Source organism: Amborella trichopoda, chromosome 13 (assembly GCF_054954075.1).
Source record: "Amborella trichopoda isolate Santa Cruz 75 chromosome 13, AtrichopodaSantaCruz75HAP2 v2.0, whole genome shotgun sequence".
NCBI lineage: Eukaryota > Viridiplantae > Streptophyta > Magnoliopsida > Amborellales > Amborellaceae > Amborella > Amborella trichopoda.
The window spans coordinates 44,982,772-45,004,397 of NC_142348.1; the positions used below are offsets into that span (position 1 = coordinate 44,982,772).

The 21,626-nt window shown below is 37.2% G+C and overlaps 1 protein-coding gene and 1 long non-coding RNA gene across 3 annotated transcripts; both read right to left on the reverse strand.

Annotated features, from left to right (window-relative positions):
• Positions 1–443: 443 nt before the first annotated feature.
• Positions 444–20,043, reverse strand: ALDH6B2 (aldehyde dehydrogenase 6B2). 2 transcript variants are annotated; one of them, XM_006852820.4, is made up of 19 exons: positions 19,999–20,043; positions 19,776–19,873; positions 18,031–18,105; positions 17,635–17,796; positions 17,461–17,539; positions 15,195–15,349; positions 13,777–13,840; positions 13,250–13,329; positions 12,969–13,034; positions 12,811–12,861; positions 12,554–12,705; positions 11,626–11,716; positions 2,467–2,547; positions 1,868–1,945; positions 1,747–1,782; positions 1,584–1,627; positions 1,337–1,415; positions 968–1,058; positions 444–690 (listed from the first exon to the last, which is right to left on the reverse strand). In XM_006852820.4, the coding sequence occupies exons 1-19, from the start codon at positions 20,006–20,008 to the stop codon at positions 581–583; spliced, it is 1,602 nt and encodes a 533-aa protein (XP_006852882.1). In that variant the 5' UTR covers positions 20,009–20,043; the 3' UTR covers positions 444–580. The 2 variants fall into 2 exon arrangements, with proteins under 2 accessions (XP_006852882.1, XP_088711970.1); XM_088855844.1 differs by lacking the exon at positions 968–1,058.
• Positions 16,405–16,793, reverse strand: LOC148779255 (uncharacterized). Its single transcript, XR_016047565.1, has 2 exons — positions 16,705–16,793; positions 16,405–16,507 (listed from the first exon to the last, which is right to left on the reverse strand). It is a non-coding gene; the product is annotated as an uncharacterized LOC148779255 (long non-coding RNA).
• Positions 20,044–21,626: the final 1,583 nt, after the last annotated feature.

The following is a 21,626-nucleotide window of genomic DNA, read 5'->3' on the forward strand; positions in this document are numbered from 1 at the left end:
TAAAAAAGACGCATTGCTTCTACTTCCTCGGTTAGAAGACCTACATAGGAGGTTTTTTTCAATTTGAAATTTTGGGAACCACCTAAGAATCACTAGATTATTATTCAACAAAAAAAAAGAATTTGAAACTTAAGATTTATAACACTTAGATCTCACCATCAAAAAATTCCATGGTCTCTATTCAATCTTGAGATATTATTTTTTTCAAGTACACAAGGGGTAATTAGGATTTTTTTTTTTTATTAAGTTGAAGAAGTTCCATTCCAAGAAGTTAAAAGTCCCAAAATTAATTCTAGTTGGGATTTTACCCGAGAGAGTATAGTCAGTACACTCCCATGGGAGTATAGCCAAAAATAGATTTCTTTGAGGTTTCTCATTTGAGACACACGGAAAAGAGGAGCGAGAGAGAGAGTATATGTCGATGTATCATAAGGTAAAACACGTATCAAAGGCCTGACTTTATTAGGTCCAAATTAAATAGCATCAGGGAGTTGACATCACTATGATAGATATAAGACCATGTAAGAACTGGAAAGATTGTACACAGATGACTGGAACAAGACAAGGATGTATATTCCCATTATATCTTCTGTGAGGTTGGGAATGCCAAGGATACTCCCTGGCTTGGCAGATCCTTCCACTGAGAGGTCACAGTTTTGACTTGGGTGTAGAACTGTACTCCAGCTTTGCCTGCAATGAAGGCCAATGTGAAAATATAATGCATAGAACTCCACAGACATGTATAATTCACAGGAAAATGGAAGTACAACATAATCCAATGGTGTATGGAAAATCATGGTCCAACAGCACATCAACCGTCCATTCCTGCTAACAGTTGACCGGATGTGGCCTCAGACCATGGTAATTCATAGTCCACTTGATCATGCCATAACACTGTTGCGATAACACTTTTGAATAGAAGAACTTCTGTACTCTTTTTGAAAGAAAAAATAGTATGATATGATACCGTAAAAGTTCAAGTCTCCTGCAAAAGAAGCCTTATTTCCAGTGAAGGAGAAGAATGGCAGAGGTACTGGTATGGGAACGTTTATACCAACCTTCATGAATATTACCAAAGCATGTCAATGGTTAAAATCAAGTACTAGAACATGTCAATGCTCATGCTGAAGTTGTTGCATTTGAGCGTGTGCACACGTGCCACGAGAGAGAGAGAGAGATTTTGCACATATTTTTATCATTCATTATCATTTTTAGCATTTTTATTTAGTAACAAGATTTCTACTTTTTACTATTCTTTTTCTTCCCAATCTTTCTGACATTCTAAAGAGTTCAAAGGCCCATTAGACTCTCATTTGATAACAAAGGCAGGAGTTACCTGGCCAGCTTCAATCTCAGCCTGGAATTTCCTAGCAGCTGCACCTGAAGTGGTAAATATAGATGTCCCATTCCCATACCTGTAACATCAAATATAACCACATCATTCCACTGCCAATCCACCCCCACCGCACAGGCTCTTTTTTTTTAAAAATGATGGTTGACTTCCCCACTTCATAGTTTCTCTCTTTTCGACAATCAAAACTCAAGTTTGTTTCATAAGAGCTCTGTTTAAAGGTGAAACATACTTGTTGTTATTGACAAGTTTAATAGCCGCGTCTAGACTTTCGGCCTGTCAGGATTGAGAAAAGAAATAAAAATCAAGATACAATCTTTGCTTAGCCCAAGGAGTATGCAGCAAAGCTGAGCAAACAGGAAGAACTTTAAAACAACTACATTCAATCAACTCACCTGCATGCAAAGTAGAACTGGTCCAAAAATTTCCTCCTGTTCACCGTATAATTGGTTACAATTTGTTCGCAGTGAGAAACATGTATAAACATGTAATGCACTAGAAGGCCATGGCCATTACCTTATAACACTCCATGTCACTCATCACATCACTCAAGATGGTGGGGCCAACAAAGTTCCCATTCTTGTAATTTGGTACCTGTGTGAATGATGGCCATGAATGAGTATTTTAAGCCTCAGAAGTTTGCAAGAAATAACAAAAAGAGAGCAAAGAGGATGCAGCAGACATAAGGAAAAGATACCCTGGGTTTCTAATGATTACCAAATTGCTTTCCTTTTTCTTCTATCCTTATTTTAGATACCCAAGAAGTTTAAATCACCAAGTATGAGCACAAGAAAAATTATTTGAAACAGAAGGCTAGCTATCATCTTTTCTTTGCTGAAACTTATTATTTACAGTACTCTGTCCACTCTGCAAACCCAAGGCTGTCCAAAATCAAAAGAATCCATCCTAGAGAGGCCTCACTCAACATTAAAGAACAATAAATGATTAGGGTGAACAGGAACTTGACCACAATATAAAAGACAGGATCTAGTCCACCTTAGTAGAAGCCTTAATTTGGAGCAATTTTTTCTTACTGATTTTATTTGAAGAAAATTTCCCAAGATAGGTGACATCCTGTGGAATATAGAAAAGGGCAACCAAGTTTAATGGAATACCTCAAATTTTCTCCCATCAAGTACGAGCCTAGCACCACTTTCTACGCCACTTGTTATCAATCGGCAGATACGTTCCTTTGCCTGAGGGTAAAAAAATGTACTGACATAATAGATACATAAAATAATGCATTTTTTTTAATCTTATCAGAATATAAGCTAAAATGAAATAAACCCCCATCAAAAAAAAAAAAAAAAGAAGAAAAGAGTATAAGAGTATAAGAAAAGAAAAACTCCACTCTCATGATTATGATCCCAAGATATAACCTTTCTTCAAAACAACCAATTTCCATTAGGAAAAATTTTAGGCCAAATTTGATGAACAATATTTCAACATCATCATCATCATCAAAGCCTATTCCCACCTATTTGAGGTTGGGTACACGAATACTGGTCTGCTATTCTGCTCTATCAAGGGCCTTTCCCTCACAAGGCTATAAATCCCCATATCTAAACATATTTCAATATAACTCTTCAAAATGAGCAAAAGATTACCTTCTAAACACAAAAATTTCCAGCAAGACCATTCATAAGGAAAGAATTTTACAATCTATATGCACACACGAATGTGTCAAAGCAGGCATGCATGCATGTGCATATGACAACAGTCTTCATTTAAGTACAATTTCAAACCACTACATTGTGTCGATGAATGCTTTTATATGTTTTACTTGTGTATAAATTCAGCATGTCTACACGGTCATCTGCATTTCTAATGCGACGATCTTTCTACAAACAATAGTAATACCTGCATCAACCATGCTTGTACAACCATTTGTGAATTTGCACAAATAACGTGCAAACGAGGATGCACATTATGTGTGGAAGCACATGCTGAGATATAGATTATAGAATAAGTGGATATGTTTTTAGACCGCAATCTGGACCATGTACAAGCATGTGCATATGTTTTTCCATATATGCATTAGGCATGCATTCTCACAAAAACTCACAAAATGGTCAGCGTGGAAACTTGTGCCTGCATAACCATGTTCATACAGGCGTAAATATATTGCATGCATGGAATCTATACACCCACATATTTGTATGCATGAATGAGATCCATATGCAAGTATATGCACATAGACATAAACCCATCTACAAATATATGTATGCACATGCATATAGATGCATACACACAATCATGTGTGTGCTGTTGCACAAACAAATGCTTATAAACAAATTTACACAGACGAATAACCATGATGTTAATAATATTTTTAAATCCTCTATCTATAGTTTCTAAGTAAGCATGATATTGATAATGTTTTCAGACCCAACATCTATAGTTTAATGGCCTGATGGAGCAACTCTTTCAAGCAACAACACACCAAGAGCAGTCAAAAGCAGATCTGTCCATATACATGTGCAAACATACAACTTCTACATGCACAGATGCAATTGCAAGTGCCCAAGCACACAAGATGTGTCACTCTTTTTGTGGTTTCTGCTATTTAATAAACAATATTTTACTTGAGTGTTCTTTATCCAGGATGATTTGGAGATCTATTATGATGAGATGTTGGTAGTCCTTTAATGTGGGGGAGGATGCTTTGCAACTGTTTCATAGATAGCGGAAATTCAGGTCGAAGGGCCTGACTAAGGTGTGGTTGTCTTTTTTCTCAATCATTATTTGGTTTATATTGCAGGAGACGAATCAAATCTAAGAGGGCAAAGTGGGAAGAGGACTGTGAATCGCATGGTAAGCCACATCATTGAGATGGCAGAATGAAGACATGCTTCTTTCATTTAAATGAGAAGGCTATCAATGATAACCTTAAACTAAATGGATATAGGCACCTGGCCTCCCCCCCACCCACCCCACAACAATGTCCATTATTTTTTGGTGTTCTCAATCTTGACAGTTTCAAACTGAATGGAACCAGGTCGGCAGGAAGTGGGGGTGTATTATGATGAGATGTCGCTAGTCGTTTAATGTGGGGGAGAACGCTTTGCAACTGTTTCATAGATAGCGGAAATTCAGGTCGAAGGGCATGACTAAGGTGTGGTTGTCTTTTTTCTCAGTCATTATTTGGTTTATATTATAGGAGAGGAATCAAATCTATGAGGGTAAAGTGGTCTCAAGGAAGAGGACAGTGAATCGCATGGTGAGCCACATCATTGAGATGGCAGAATGAACATATGGTCCTTTCATTTAAATAAGAAGGCTATCAATGATAACCTTAAACTAAATGGATATAGGCACCTGCCCCACCCCCCCCCAACAACCATGTCCATTATTTTTTGGTGTTCTCCATCTTTAAGATGGTTTCAAACTGAATGGAACCAGGTCGGAAGGAAGTGGGGGTGTTATTTGTGATCATTTTGCTAGATTTCTTGCAGGTTTTTCAATTCTAATTGGTATGAATTTAAATAATGCAGCAGAATTTATGGCTTTCAAAAAAGATATTCAGCTACTAAAAGAGCTTAAGCTTGCTAAGATAGAGATTGAGAGTGATTCCAAACTATTGGTGGATTCCTTTCTTGTACTAAGCATTCCCCTAGCATTTTTCTACACTTGTTCATACACTTCGGGATGTGCATTGTATCTTGAATTATGTTTTTCAATAAGCAAACCATGTTGCTGATCCATTAGCAAATTATAACACGAGATGCTTGGACGCTACAATTTGGCATCCTTGTCCTCCTGATTTTTTAAATTATTATGTTGCCAATATTCAATTTCTATGGGCTCCTTGATGTATCTTTTGTAATATCTTTTGATTAATTAATGAAACGGGTAGGGGTCCCTCATCCTGTTGAAAAAAAAAGAAACAAAAGGCACATAATCGATGTTTACAGAAAGCTTGGGGTAAATGTTATCCTCTTAGTCAAGGAATATCTTAAGGTCAACATGAAGCATAGACCTCTCAAGTCGTAAATCAAACATCAAGCTGCTGGCACATAACTACAAAACTGATTTGGCTAATATAAGAGGGAAGCATACAATATACAAATATCAGTCTACATCCAGCTTTGCTCCATGGGGGGGAATGTTGGGCGGTCAAAAAATAATATTACCCATAGAATGAGTGTAGTAGAGATGAGGATGTAGAGATGGATGAGTGGCAAGACAAGAATGGATAAAAATTCAAAATGAATAGATTCGGAAAAATTTAGGTGTGACACTTATAGGCAATAAAATGAGAGAGAGTACACTTAGGTGGGCTGGTCATGTGTGACGTAGACTCAATACAACACCTGTTAGAAGGTACAAGTTACTTCAAGTGGAAGGCTCAAAAAGCGCTAAAGACATGGTTGGAATAAGTAAGAAAAGATATGGGGACTCATAGCCTCATTGAGAGTATGACCCTTAATAAAGCTGATAGCGGACCAGGATTCATGTAGCCAACTCCAATTAGTTGGAAAAAGGCTTTAACAATGATGATGATGCAAGGATAGGAATTAGAATTACCCTCAATCTAGATGAAACTAGTATAATAATCCAAGTCATTAGAAACTAATAATAACCCAAATATGGAGGCCATCCATCGACATGAAGACAAGACAGGAGGTGCTTTATCTATCATTGAGTGTTCCACCAACCAAAATCTAATTAGGTGAAGCTTATGACCTTGATACGGCCTGCAATTCACTGGCATGCAAAGTGACCCTTGCTCAGGATTTCACACCCTAACAAAATGGCCAAAAAATGGAAAAGAAAACCTACTAGCCAGTTGGTTCCTGGAAAGTTGTAAGAATTATTAGACCAACAATTTGCATTGTTCAATGACTGATTTTGATTGTTCTTGGCCTTGCTGCTTTTATGCATATACCAGCCTGCCTAAACGGGTTTCAGTCAGAAGGTTAATCTGGTCATTCTAAGTTGGGAAATAATGCCTTTTCAATCCCACATATATAAATAGACATGCACTTGATTTCAGTTAAAACTTAGGACATATTTATTGAGGAGTCGCTATGTGGAACTCAAGGTATTAAATTCAAAGATTTTCTTCTTCTTTTATTCAATATACATGAATTCCACTTACATGGGCCCACTACACATTGTTGTAAAATAAATTTAAAACCCTAAATACAACCTAGGATCTTTACTTTTAGTTCCGATGCAACTAAAAACCATCCAAGAGCAATAACCAACCTTCCATTATCGTTTTGAGTACAATATATGTTCATGGAAATTTACAGAATAATATGAAATAAGACTGAAAGAATAATTAAATTTACTGAGAAGACTTACTAGAAGGTGTCTGGAGTTGCCCTCACAGGTCTTGATCCACCCACACCGATTCCTTAAACGATGGTGCACTTTTGTCCCTTTTGATATTGCTGGAATTTCAGCGATGGTAAGCTTTCATAGCAATGTCTCTTACTCTAAGGTTTTAGAGAGCAAGAAACCTAACTAGGGTTTATAGGAACCCTTAGGAACAAATTATGGTTGGGCTTGAAGGCATAGAATCCTCTTGTGGCTGGGCATACCCCTTTTTCTTCTCTAGGGCTGAGAATTTACTCGATTTGGATCTGAAACCTGAAATTCAGATCCTATCTAGATCTAGGTATGGATCCAAAATTTACATCCAAATAGTAATTCGGGTTGGATCCAGTTTTAGGTGGATCCGGTTTGGATCCGACGAATTTTTAAAATAATATATATTATTATATCTACATATACACATATATGTTACAATTTATATTTATTAATATATATATAATTATCTTAACTTTTATAATTATATTTTAACTTTATAATATACAAAATTGGGACTAATCCAGATCTAGATTCGAATTCAAATCCTGTATAGAGTTTTCGATCCAGATCCCAATATTCTGGGTCCGATCGGATCTGGATCTGATGTATACTTTTTTAGATTCAGATCTGGGTGGATCCAGACCCAATCCGAACAATTCTTAGCCCTATTCTTCTCCAAACAACAAAACCCTAATTAGGGTTTCAATGTGTCAGCGTTGTCTTATCAAATTTTGGGTAGCATGACCGTGATAGGGGGAGAGAAAAATGAACTTTTACTGAGAGAGATAGAGACTTGGTGCATGGAGGAGAGAGAAATATTGTGTTCTTGAGAGAGATGAGCTCAATGGTGTTCAAACAAAAAGAATTTTTTATCCTATTTGGATTAGAATTCCTTCCTTCGGCATTGCCTATCTAATGACATTTGGCCAATAAGAACATAGGAAATCTGTGGGGTGAGAGAATAAAATTGAACCATCCATCCCACAAATCAACTACCATGATTTTGGGAAGATTATTAGGAACCTTATCCCCTTATAGTTTGACTCAAGTCCAACTTCTATTTAAATTAGAATATAATAAAATCCGAAACTTCCTACTATCTTTTCAAAATTTGTAGGAAATCAAGATAATTAGAGTTTTGGTCAAACCAAACTCCTACTTAAAACAATCTTTTAATATTTTAAAGATTCTCCTAAAATAACCTCTAACAGAAAAGAAATGCACATAAATAAAATAAAGAGGGTGTGCCACCCAGGAAAGATTAAGTGGTCCCCACAATGGCCCACGTCCCACTCATTGGTGGCAGACATGTGGGGCTAGATCCTGGGCCCCACATGTGCCCTTCTAGATTTCAAAAATCACAAAAATGTCCCTTTGAAGGATTTTACAATAGAAATAAACTTTTAGAATTCTGAAAAATTTATTAAAAAAACATATAAACATTTGTAAAACCAAAATAAAATATTTTAAAAGTGGACTGGTACCAATGGGTTAAAATTAACGATAATAAGGGTACTCCACTTGACCCAAGAACCATGATCCACTATTGTTTTCTTGTCCAACTCAACAAGGACCCATGACCCACAATCTCGATGTATGGGCTCATGATTGACTGGTCAAAGTTGGACAATAAACAGTGAAATCGTGATTATGGAATGTAGATTTCAATCCCCCCCTTTAAGAGCAAGTCCAACACTTATCACCACAGTGTAGAAGGGGCCCTCTCTACGCACATGTACACATGTCCTTCTCAAGGTTTCAAAAAACGCTAAGCGGCCTGCCTGGCGCCCAGCGCCTAGGCGGGCGCCCCGTAATTTAAAAAAAACAAAAAACGCCTAGCCCGCCTGGGCACTCGCCCAGGTACATCTGCCCGTGTAGGGCCGCCTAGGTCTAGGCGGCCGGATTTTGGTCCAGGCCACCTAAGCGGGCGCCTAGGCACCAGGCGGACCGTTTTTTAAAACATTGATCCTTCTATAGGGCTTCTTCTCAGTAATGCGGTTGTCATATGTACATGTCGTGTGGAAGGTTATTGAGGTTGTAGTCTTTTCTCTCACAAGTCTACAACCACACACAGGAGACCACATAGTTCTCCTGGCCTACAAACATCATTCTTGTGCATCTCTCCGACCTCAACAAGGGATGACACCACTATAAACCCTATTAGGAAGTGCTACATGCCCAGGGTTTTGGACATAATCAGAGCCATAAACTGCCTAACCCATGATCAGTCAGCACACATACTCCCATTGAAGTATATATTCCACCATAAATTATCATTTTTACAAGCTCTCTAGGTCTTTAAAGGCCACAAAACCCAATATTTATTCCCCCAGAAACACCATGGCACATATGTAAGGGGGACACAAGAATGCATGAAGAGAAGGTTTTCCAATAGAAATCGCCATGGAGGTGTTAGTAGGGCTGCCACCGGGCCGGGTTCGGACCGGCTTGACTAGGGCCTAAAAAAAGGCTGATTTTTTTTTGCTAGTTTTGAAACGGCCCGGCCCAGCCCGAAAATATTTTCTTAAGCCCGCCCGCTTTCAGCCCGATAATGTCTATCAGGTTGGGCCAAGCTGAAATAAGATCTCTTACTTCAAATTTGTTTCCATCTCCCCTCCCCCCAAAAAAAAGCCTTTTTCTATAAAAAATTATATTAAAGTATTTTTTTTAAGGGATTGTCTACAAAGAGACCATTTATCTTTTGTACATGGAGGTCACAATCATTCCCACTCATTAGATGTCAAATTGGATGGCTTGGGGTAAGTCAAGAAGCCAGAGAATTTTTTTTTGGAACTTTGTGTCTATTCAATGCCACTCTTACAATCACCCATTTTGAAATTTAAGGGACAAGAATAATTGCGACCTCTATGTACAAAAGATAAACAGTCTCTTTTGTAGACAATCCCTTTTTTCAAACCCTAATAAAATGTAATAAATAAATTATTTTTTTTGAAAATTTAAGAAGGGCACGTGGCTACCCAAGTGACACATGCACATCTCTCTCTCTCTCTCTCTCAAAAGTTTTTTGAAACCTAAAAAAGCATTGACGAAGGGCTTAACGGTTGCTATATTTGCTGTCTCGAAAATAGCGAAAAAGAAATAATGTTGTGCTTCTCCCTCTCTCTATGCTTTTTGGGAATTTTCTTGTCATTTTCTCTCTCATCTTCTCTCGCTATACCTTTCTCTCAAACCTCTCTCTCTAAACCCCTCACCTACTCTTTCTCCCAGCTCTAATGTCCTATGGTGTCTGTTGAGTGAAAGCCAGACTTTACTGAAAGGAGACAAATTGTTTTAGCGGAAGACTCTCGCTCTTGATCCCCAAGAGACTGGTTCGCTGAGGAGAGGAATGAGTGGGAAAGATGAAACCCTAGAAAATGCTGGTCCAGAGAGCGAAAAAGGAGGGGCTATGGGAGAAGGGTTTGAGCGAGTGTCATGCTTCAGTGCTTGGATACCAAGCTTTCTCTCTCTGCTTTCTCTCTACTCTCTCTCTCTCTCTCTCATTATTTTAGCTTCTCTCTGAAGCCATAACAATAGGCATCCATGGTGCCAACCAGTGGGCTTTCTCTGTCTTTAGGTAGATTAGGGAAGTTTGGATAAGAGAGAGAAGATGGAAGCAAAGAGAGAGAGGGGGGGAGAGATTGGGTCTTGGGTGCAAAGAAAATGCCCTACGTTGTCTGTTGAGTGAAAGCCAGAGTTTATTGAAAGGAGACAAATTGTTTTGGCGGAAGACTCTTGCTCTTGATCCCCAAGAGACTGGTTCGCTGAGGAGAGGAATGAGTGGGAGAGATGAAACCCTAGAAAATGCTGGTGCAGAGAGCGAAAAAGGAGGGGCTATGGGAGAAGGGTTTGAGCGAGTGTCGTGCTTCAGTGCTTGGATACCAAGCTCTCTCTCTGCTTTCTCTCTACTCTCTCTCTCTCTCTCTCTCTCTCTCTCACACATTATTTTAGCTTCTCTCTGAAGCTATAATCAATAGGCATCCATGGTGCCAACCAGTGGGTTTTCTGTGTCTTTAGGTAGACTAGGGAAGTTTGGATAAGAGAGAGAAGATGGAGGCAAAAAGAGAGAGGGGGAGAGAGATTGGGTCTTGGGTGTAAAGAAAATAGGAGGTTTAAGAGAGAGAGAGAGAGAGAGAGAGGGAGAGAGAGAGATTGGATTTCGAAGATAGAGAACAAGTTTTGGGTGCAGGTTTAAGAAGGCTATCTTTGGGATTTTGAACAATTTATCTGATCTTGCCCGAAAAAAAAATGGCCCGAACGCCCGATACAGCCTGTAAAGTGGCCCAAAATCAGCCCTAATCTTTTATAAGGTCCTCAGTGCTAGTCTTAATAAGGTTCGCAGTTAGGTTTTTGAAACAAGAAAGCTGCTCTTTTATGAGGCAACTAAGGTTCATAATTCTCAGTAAAACAGATGCTATTTGGGATTATCAAGGGATGTCCAGTACCTAGACACACTAGCCACCTAAAGCTAAAATACATAGAGGAATGGGATTTTAGGTGCCATGAATGATAAAATGGCAAGCCATTCCCTCTTTTGGGGCCAGATAATTTATTATACACAGAAAACAAATGCTGCTGTTAGGTGCGTGTACATATGCTCTAGAGGTTGCTCAAACCCGAAGATTAGTAGACAGTGATTGCAAAATTCTATTATATCGCTAAAAATGTGTCTATGTTCTAGAGGAACAGGGTGTTGAATGTGAATCATTACCGAAGGGGAAGCAATTCTGAGGCAGACTGTGGCTAAGAATAGGATATCTAGGGTTGTGGGACTTTGTCCAACTGGTCAACTTGATTCATGATCTAATAATAAAATAATTCATCAGAACAATCAATACCGACACTCATATCATAAAATGTAACCACTCCGTATGTTTTCTATCCTATAACAGATAACAAGTTCACCAAACAACATAGCCTGCAAATGAGAATTTCAGCATTTATCATAATTAGTCTACCTGCTTGCTGATCACTGGGCCAAGGTCGGTACCAGGTTCAGTTCCTGCATTTACTTTAAGTTGCTCAGCACGCTCCCTTAGTCCTTCCTCCCTGGTGTCAAGTAAGCCATTAAAAAATTTGGCATGAAATATAGAGAGTCAACTGCATGTCACTTACAGAGGCCAAAAGTTCAACAAAAAGGCTACAATCAAGAGCAATGCTTCCAAGAAAGGAGGTTCATACGAAGAATGTCGATATAGAAATCTCTAGAAAATTTGTACATGAAGCATTTCAGATATAGGATAGCAAATCCAGGCAATGTGCAAAATCTAACATAGATTTTTGTATTGCTAACTATCACAAGCTTTTAGTCAAGTAATTATTCCATAATCAGTACCCCTTCATAGGGTCTCAAATCTAGCACTTATAAAACTCACTGTTGTTGAAATTCGTTGATCTACTGTGATTTTTCACACATTCAAACACATATACAAGATCAATCTTTACATGCTTTAACGAACTCAACCAATTCATTTTCTACTCAACGCAAACAGCTGATGTAAAATTCAACTTTAATTTCTTTTCTGTTGTTGGACAACAGAATTTTCAGTACTGGAAAAGTTAGAACATATAAAACATTAAAAAATAAAAAAATAATAATCAAGGGAGACCTAACAATGAACACCCACTATAAGGATATTAATTTCATCTATCAGGAAGAAAATAACACACAAGAAACTAAGCCCAATAGCTACAACCACAATAAATAAGCTCAAAGGAAGAACGCCAACCACTTATGCAAAAGCAAGGAAACATGTATGCATGGGCAAGTTAATCCTAATAACTGAGCTTTCAAATAAACTGCAACATAGTTTGAAATGATGCGACAAAAAAGGATGACTGAAAGGGAAGCAATGCACGGGTAAAAATGGAACTAAAACAATTTACCATGGTTTCAAATCTCCAATGAAAACAACTGTACTAAGCGCCATGCACCGTTGCCCAGCAGCACCAAAACCAGCTGCAACTAGAGAATTCAAGGTAGCATCAATATTTGCATCAGGCATGACAACTGCATGGTTCTTTGCTCCCATGTTAGACTGAACATGAATGAGTCAGCCAGTTAGTTCATAACCCCATATGGCAGGCCCATGTAATAACAAGCTCGTTTACAATCATTCTAAAATAACGAAGAAGATTGGTACCTGAACACGTTTTCCTTTTGCTGCTGCCCGAGCATAAATGTGCATTCCAGCCTATTAATCCATATTTACAAAATTATCTATATTAAGGATTGAAACTAATTCAATCTTACAGATCAAAATTCACTAGTTAAAGCATACAGTACATAAGATAAACTTACTGTATTTGAACCCACAAATGATATTGCCTTAATGTCTTCGTCATCACAAATATGGTTCACAACATCCTATTCAATTCCAAATTTGAGACATCAAACAAGAAGTTATTGTACTATTTCATAACCAAACATTAGACAACAAAGAGACCATAGAAAATAGAATCCCGTCCTTCATATGGTAAAAACGTAAGCATATAATTTCACACTGAATTCCGAATAAAGTATTGTTAAAATTAAAAAGTATCTTATTTGCACATGAGATATACTGAGAGCAACTGACATACATTAGTTCCATGAACTATATTTAGGACACCATCTGGTAAACCAGCCTCCATTGCAAGCTCGGCAAGCATCATAGATGCCCCTGCACCAGTCATACAACATACTTGAAGCCTTGAAGGAATTCGGAGAACAAAGAGCGCTAATCATGACATGCCCAATGATATGAAGTCATGAACATTATAATATGATAAGTATACATTTAAAATAAACTGCCAGTCATGAACCACAACATGCAGGATGCAAGGGAAATTGAATATATTATAGTTCTAATAGTGCTCAAAATCTATCATGACATTTCAATGGATCAAATCAATAAGAAGAAATGCAGACCCTTTTATTAATGTGCGTGGTGAAGCACAGGCATGCTGCCCGTAGTGGTAAATGAACCTAATTAGATTGCTGCTTCCATGCACATAAATCAACACACCAGGAATTCATGTTTACAAAGAGTGCCAAGAATAATTATTAGAATGTCAGCAATGTTAAAATCTTAAATACACCAAATCAATAAAGGTGATATGAAAATAACCTGGATCTTTCTCTGAAGGCTTCAACACAAATGTATTACCACACGTTGCCGCCATGGGAAACATCTGAAGAGACATATGAATTATTCGTAGAGATCAAACTACACAATCCAAACAGAAATTTGAAAATCATTACCAGAAAATCTACTTATCAAGAAAACCAATCAAGAAATAAGAAAATAAGAAAAAACATGAGTCACATATCCTAGCGCATACAGCAAAAAGAAACCATCTAAGTTGCTAGAAATATGCAGAGGACACGAAGTCACATATCAATATTGTAAACAACTAAATATTGATCTAACACATACAAATAAATTTTCATGTCAATGGGGATGCATATAGGCACTGTTAGGACACACAATTTATTCATGAATAATACCATTCTCTGCCCCACCAATTCATGAATAGTAATGAGCATCGTTTGGTCCATTCCAGTTATTCATGAGTAAGGCCCATTTCTATCCTGCACTTATTTGAAATATGCCGCAAAACCTTTCCTACCTATTTAAAGAAAATCTGTTTCTCCCATGTTCATGAACAAATCCATGAAAATAATTGTGGTAGTGTCCAAACTGGGCCATAGTTTAAGATGTAGAGTTTTACATTGTGGGGAATTATTTGTTTTCTTCTCTATGGCTAAAATCCACTCCTCTGAGAGATTTATAAATTTTTATGAATTCGGAGGTATGAGCTAGCATTTCTGAGGCCGTTATTCAAGGGATTTCTAGATAATCACTCAGGAATGAAAGTGAGAGATTGTTGTCAGTAGCGGTTGCCAGGCCTCAAAGGACATCCCTCAATTGTTTAATAAAAATAAATACAGATAAAACCCTTGCTCAATGGGCCCTTAACTTACCCAGATGTTTCCTCCCCAAGCTTTCACCAGGGGCATGGTTAATAAAGATGATTAGGATGGCTGCCAAAGGAAAAATTCACTTGTAGTTCGTTGTGTATGTCATGACGAAGTTCTCTCCCTCTCATACTATGAGGACATATTGTTTCATCATGTTCTTAGATCTATGAATGGAGAGGTTGATCCTAATCTCGGTTTCTGGGTTGGCTGGGAGTCATTATGGATTAAGATCATATAATTCTTTTCCCTTTCACTAGGCAAGATAATACATTGTTGTATGTATCTTAGATTTTTTCACATCACAGTGACCTTGATGTAGACCTGTTTTAAATAGCTATATTGCTTATTAAAATCCAATATCAGAGTCAACAAACGAGAATATACACACATATCTTAAAATCCAATATCAGAGTCAACAAACGAGAATATACACACATATCTTGAAACAAAGCAAGACCTGAGATTTATGCAAGCCCACAAGGGAATCATAGCAGGAAAATTAAATGGCCATATTCCAGCACAAACATATCTTGAAACAAAACAAGACCTGAGATTTATGCATACCCACAAAGGAATCATAGCAGGAAAATTAAATGGGCATATTCCAGCACAAACACCCAGAGGTTCCCTGATGCTGTATGTATCAATCCCATTAGACACGTTTTGAACAAATTCACCTGTTTGTAGAGTAGCCATACCACAAGCATGTTCCACCACCTCTACAAGAGCAAATCCTTTATGTCAATATATTCTAATCCAAGTCATACTCATGTTAGCCAAAGCAATATCACAATTTGATCAATAAAAACTTATGAAAAAGAGAACAGTATAATCCACTCAACTGGAATACAAGAATAAAGTTTTCAACTTTTACGGCATTATGGTCACAAAATTATCAAGAGTAACATTACTAACTAAAACAAGTCCTTCAATCTAACTTATTTTTAAGAACATAGTTATTGATGTAGCAGTAGCAGTAGCAGTTGTAGAAGTAGTAGTCTATTGTTAGGGAGTGATATGATCCATATGGCCATGATAACAGTATGGTCATAAGGGTAATACCATCCAATCAATGGGAAGGGAGCAATAGTGATAACCCTTGTGACCTTGTTGCTATCATGATATATAAATCATACTACACTTTTTCCTAGTTCCTATTATAATTTCCCTGGTCCCTACTAATAGTAGCAGATGCAGTAACAGTAGCAGTAGCGGCAACAGTAGTAGCAGCAGTAGCTGCAACCGCTTTAATAGTAGTAGTAGTAATAGTATTAGTAGTAGGAGTATAAATAGCAGTGGAAGTTATAGCAGTATGAACAACAACAATAGGGGCAGCAACAGCAGCAATAGTGGTAGCAGCAGCAACAGCTGTTACGGAAGGAGTAGCAGAAGCAATAGAAACAGCAATACCCGGGGTTCTAGTAGACAAGCAATAGAAATGTTTGACAGGTAATTTCAACGAATAAATAAATAAGCCACATGTTTATGTGGTGCATGAATTCAGAATTGAACCTATGGAGTATAAAATATATAGTTAATAGCACCATGAATGAGTTGAGAAATGAAATATAGAAAGATGCCCAAGTTGAGATAATAAAAAAAAAAATCACCTCTACTAATTTTTTTTTGTTTTTTTATTTTTTTTATTTTTTTTGCAATAGACACACATAAGTATCTTATTCAGTTTTTTCAAACGCATGCACAAGAATTAACTTTCCCATTTAAGAGTTGAAAGCTCCAGTTATTCCTGCAGCTGACTTTCTCCTTCATTCTCTTTTCTTTACTCACTACCAAGCCTTTCTCCTCATCAGATCTGGTCAATGCTTGGAATTTGATCCTTTAGAACTTACAATTTGTGGTTTAAAACCAGCAAGCAGCTGAAATAGCATTTGTTTCCCTCCCAAATCAGGACAAGATCCTCCCAAATCAGGACAAGATATAACAAATCAAAAAGTGGCATAGTCTTGACCAATTTGCAAAAAGCAGATAATGGGACTAGCCGTCACACAGTGCATGCAATGTACTCAAAATACAGATTTGGAGATAACATGATTACTCAATGTACGCAACATACTCAAATCACGATGGCATGCTTTTGGTATCATCTCACATGAATAAAATTAAAGAAAAATAATCCCGCATTTCTTAAAAGAGTCTGCATACAGCGCTAGCACTTAGGCAGTCCTACAGTTCCTGGCACCTTCCGAGACATCCGATGTCAAAAAGTGACAGTTGGATTATGTCTTTCCTTCAAATCTGTCATGGAAGAACTAAAATGAGGAATGTTGATGTGAAGTTATTCTGTGTCGACACGTAAGATTATTCCATATTTTAGAAGTGTGACACGTACTATTGAGGCCACATTGCCCGAAATGTACAGTCCCAGTATAGGTGGTGTGTCCACAAGTGTCGACAGGTGTCTACATGACACTGGGAAATGTGGGTAGGTCACACCGCATAGAATACTTTGCATTCTTAAAATGTGGGCATGATCCCAGTAAGCACTTAATTCGAAGAAAACTAAGGTTTTCTGAACATGGACTCTTATCCCATGAAAAACTTGAGGCGAATGAGCCATTGCTTGAATAAATGATTACAGACTAAAACAGAAAGACAAACTCACCAAACAATTACCAAATAATACAATGCTGAGAAAGATTGGAAACCAGTGAGGACAAGAAGAGAAGGTAAAAGCTTACAGTGTTCGACATCAATGCCTTGAAAATACAGCTTTAAACCAAATATCACATGTAATATAAATGAAGTCAGATATAAAAAGAACGACATCGGGACAATATAACTTGCAAATTCAGAAGATAAAGTTACCAACCTAGACCACGAAACACATCCCCCTGTGCATCACGCAACGTCTTTCCTTGTTCAGTGGTAATATTCAGGGCAAGTTTATCCTGTCAAGGAGTTAAAATTGTCTCATCTAGAATAGAAAAAACATGTGGAAAGAGAAAATAACAATTTTGAGATATTTAATTCCCATTCTCCATACCATGTCTCTCCGGATGAGCTCCTGGAGCTTGAACATGATACGCTGTCGAGAAGTGACTGGTGTGTTCTTCCATGAAGGAAAGGCATGTTTGGCTGCATTTACTGCAGCCTTAAACTCATCACTAGTCGTCAAGGGAACTTGAGAAACAACCTCTTGTGTTGCCTACAAATAATTTATGAAGTGAAAACAAGTCAAGAAGGAATCCCAATAGTCCTGATATTTGGAAAACGTTGTCAAACAACTCAAATAGGCAATGCTTCCTATTGCTTAATGTCTTCCTGAAAAGTCTAAACCACAATCATGGAACTATGGATTTTTATTTGTCCAAGAAAACATTGCTCCACTAAGAGTTCAAACAAACAAATAATACAGTCTCAACATTAAAATAATGCTTACTGGGTTAATCACATCGATAAACACATCAGAGCGAGAATCCACAAGCTTCCCCCCAATAAGATTGCAGAGTTTTGGCTACAACAACAAATATAAAGTACGTGACAACATCAAATAACAACTATTGCAATGCAAAGACAGCAGCTTCATTGAAATAGATAAGGATATCAACTTCCAAGCCTCAGGATGTAATATAAAAATGAGAAGGTCATATCTGAATGCAGAAGCTGTACAAGCCAACTTCTAGATCAAAATGGCAAACACTGACTTTGGTACACACCAAAAGTATGAGATTATCTATAAAAGATGAGGCATCATTTATAAAAGATGAGGCATCATATCCATTGAAAGCATGGGTCAAGACTAATAAATAAGTAAATCTTCCACAGAAATCAACACTTGCAAAGTCCTAAAATCATTAAATCGGGACAAGATGACAGAATTGGGCATTCAAGTATATTCTCATTTTCTAATTTTCATGTATGTGTTGCTACGCTGACATCATACAATTGATCACACTCCTATCTAAAACGAAAATTTCGACATTAATTATCCTACTCAGATATACATTTTTTTCCCTTTCAAAGCGATATTACTCAAGAGGATTGGTATATAATGACACAAATTCCAAACAAACACAAAAAAAGATCTGACACAATTTCAAATAATGTAATAGGCTTTGCCCTTCAAAGTATGCATCCAAATGTAATCCCTTTTGGACAATAGATCAAACTTCCGAAGTTGGTTCTCCTATTTTGAGTTGTTTCTCTTTGAAATTTGATAGAGGCCCAATTTTTTTTTTAAGAAAGTTCACTCTGATGGGCCAATATTGATGATGGCCCAATATCATATAAATTATGATCACTCTGATGGGCCAATATTGATGATGGCCCAATATCACATAAATTATGATCATTTAACATCTTTAAGCAGCATAAATGAATGCAACCAGAGCAATAACACCGCTTTGTTGATACATACCATCCTTGTCATACTTCTTAAGTTTCTTTGATTATTAGTAATACCAATTAGAGTTTATATTTGAGGCAGTTTGTTGATTTAATTCAGAAGTTTCCCAAATGACCACCTCATACATATGAGAATTATTGCTCCTGCTCTGAATCAAATGCATTAAATTTTTTTATCAAAATTTATCACCCTGAATTCCTCTTAAATTTATGGAATATCAAATTGAAAAGCTTAAATTCGATTTTTTTTTTGTAATGAATGTTGAAAATTTTCCACTCAGTATAGTAGTCTATTAAATAATATAAATCGTAAGAGGTTATATTTATATTTAATTTTATAAAGCATGACTTCTTTCTTTAGTGACCAGCTACTTTCCAAAAAGAAAAACATCATAAATGGAAATGAAATTTTTTTTTTTTTTTCCATTTTGATACAAATGGCAATGCTACACAACACGCATTATACAAAAATCTGCAATAGAAAAATCCAAACAAACAGAATTCACACAATATTAATCAAGTGAACTACTGCTTTTGAATACTTCGACAAATTAGAGGAGAATAAATTGATCAAATGAATTGCATCTCTACACCTATGCATTATAAAGGACAAAAAATTTGATCCCGATTAAAAGTTTGACATTTGAATACTCCTACAGATTTAAGTATTAAAAAGATTTTCTTATCATTAAGTATCAAAGATTGATCAAATGAAAAATCATTACAATAATTCTACAAAGTTAGAATTAAAGGATGACAATCAAAACAAAAGATCCTTACAGGTGAGGCTCTGTTATCAAGGGAAACATTAGTAGCAGTTGAAAAGAAGGCAATCCTGTGAATATCGCTCTGCAATTTTTGCAACAACAATCTTCTTGCTGCACACAAGATTACAAAATCTAAATGATAGAAAGAGAGCCAGAGAGAAAGAGAGAGGAGGAGGAGAAGGAGGAGGAGGAGGAGGAGGAGAGAGAGAGAGAGAGAGGAGAGAGAGTGAGAGTACCATGCAACATGTTGCTCTGCAAATGTTTGGCAAAGGAGTGTCCGCAAGTGTTTGACGCCGAATGCTACCTATAAAGTGGTGTTTGATACCAAGACTGTACAAGCCAACGTGGCAAGCACATCCGAGATGGAGATTAAAATTTCAGTAACTTTCGGGAAATTTTCGTATTCGTCCGAAACTTTAAGGAGGTCAGGTCATTCCGTCATTGTCATACTATGATCCATATGGTCCTGTGGATGACTATCTATCAACGGATCGACGACCCACCAAATTAGGGTCCTAACAACGATATATAATAAGGTTGCGGTTTGCATGGAGCCGAGGCTCTAGACAATCAACGTAAAGTGCACCTTCAAACTGTCGAAAAATATGGTTTTAATACTGTAAATATTTGTGATAGCCTTAAAATATATTTTCGCCTTTGATTATAAAAGTTAAAGCTTTAAAAATAGGAAAAATTATTAAAAACCCCCAAAAATATACTTTCTAGACACTCTACCCCCACCCTAAACTTTTTTCACTTATTTCTCTCAAAAACCATCTTTTCTAACTAATACCCCCAACTTAAAAAAAAAAACAAAATTATCCTTCTTTTTTTAACTTTACCTTTTCCTTTTCCACTTGCCCATTAAAATCACTCCAGGTAAGTCCGACATTTACATTGCACGGTCTGGCGATGTTTCTTGTTACAATGCTCTATCCGACATTTCAAGTGTTTGCTCTGGTAGAGGTATTTCTGGATGCGTTAGTCCGACAGTTTATGTGCCCGGTCCGGAGAGTTGTTTACTGTAATGTGGGTGTTCCAGCGATTGGAATTAGCGCTCTGGTAAGTTACTTACTGGATTGGGGTAAATTGGCATATGTAATGTGTGGTCCGACTTGTGGTTCTGGAATGATGTTAAGTCCGGCGTTTCACAATTGCGCTCCAGCATTAGGGTCGATCTATTCGGCACTGGGAGGATGCAGCCTAGCAATATCTTACTCGCTGTCCAGCATTATGGAGCTTCGCTCCGATGATTTTGTTACTGTAGATGTAAGTTCAGCGTTTCATAGTCTCGGTCCGACGTTTTATATACAAAAGTATGGTGGTCCGGCGTTAGTAATCTACAGTTTGGCATATCATTGTCTAAATAAGCAGTCCAGTATTGTAGAAATGCAATCCGACACATGTCATAAGTCCGGAAAACAATAACCGCGGTCCGGCAAAAGTATTATTGGGGTCCGTCCAAATGATTTGTTCGTACGGTGAAGGTACGAGAAGGGGTATTTTTGTCAAAAAAATGTAAACTTTTTAGTTGGGGGGTATTAGTTAGAAAATATGGTTTTTGAGAAAAATAAGTGAGGAAAGTTTAAGGTGGCTTAGAGTATCTAAAAAGTATATTTTTGGGGGTTTTTAGCAATTTTCCCTTAAAAATAGTGTAGATTGCGCAGATCTAAAAAAATTTGAAAATCTTGAAAATTGACGGTCCGAAAATGCCAAAACTTGAAATCCGTTTTTTTCTCATGCTCGTGCATCTTGATGTTGAGATATCAATTTGAGGATATTTAAGCATGAAAACAACCTTTTCTAGTAAATTTTTTTTAAGTGGGCTCTAATTTGATTGTTTAGTGCCACAACTCTATATAAA

Coding starts and splice junctions, on each gene's coding strand:
- ALDH6B2 (XM_006852820.4), bottom strand. Junction 13,841..15,194: donor CTGCTATGATTCCTTTGTGG/GTATGCATAAAT, acceptor ATGTCTCTTCAG/ATGTTTCCCATGGCGGCAAC. Junction 13,330..13,776: donor GCCTTCAGAGAAAGATCCAG/GTTATTTTCATA, acceptor TGACTGGTGCAG/GGGCATCTATGATGCTTGCC.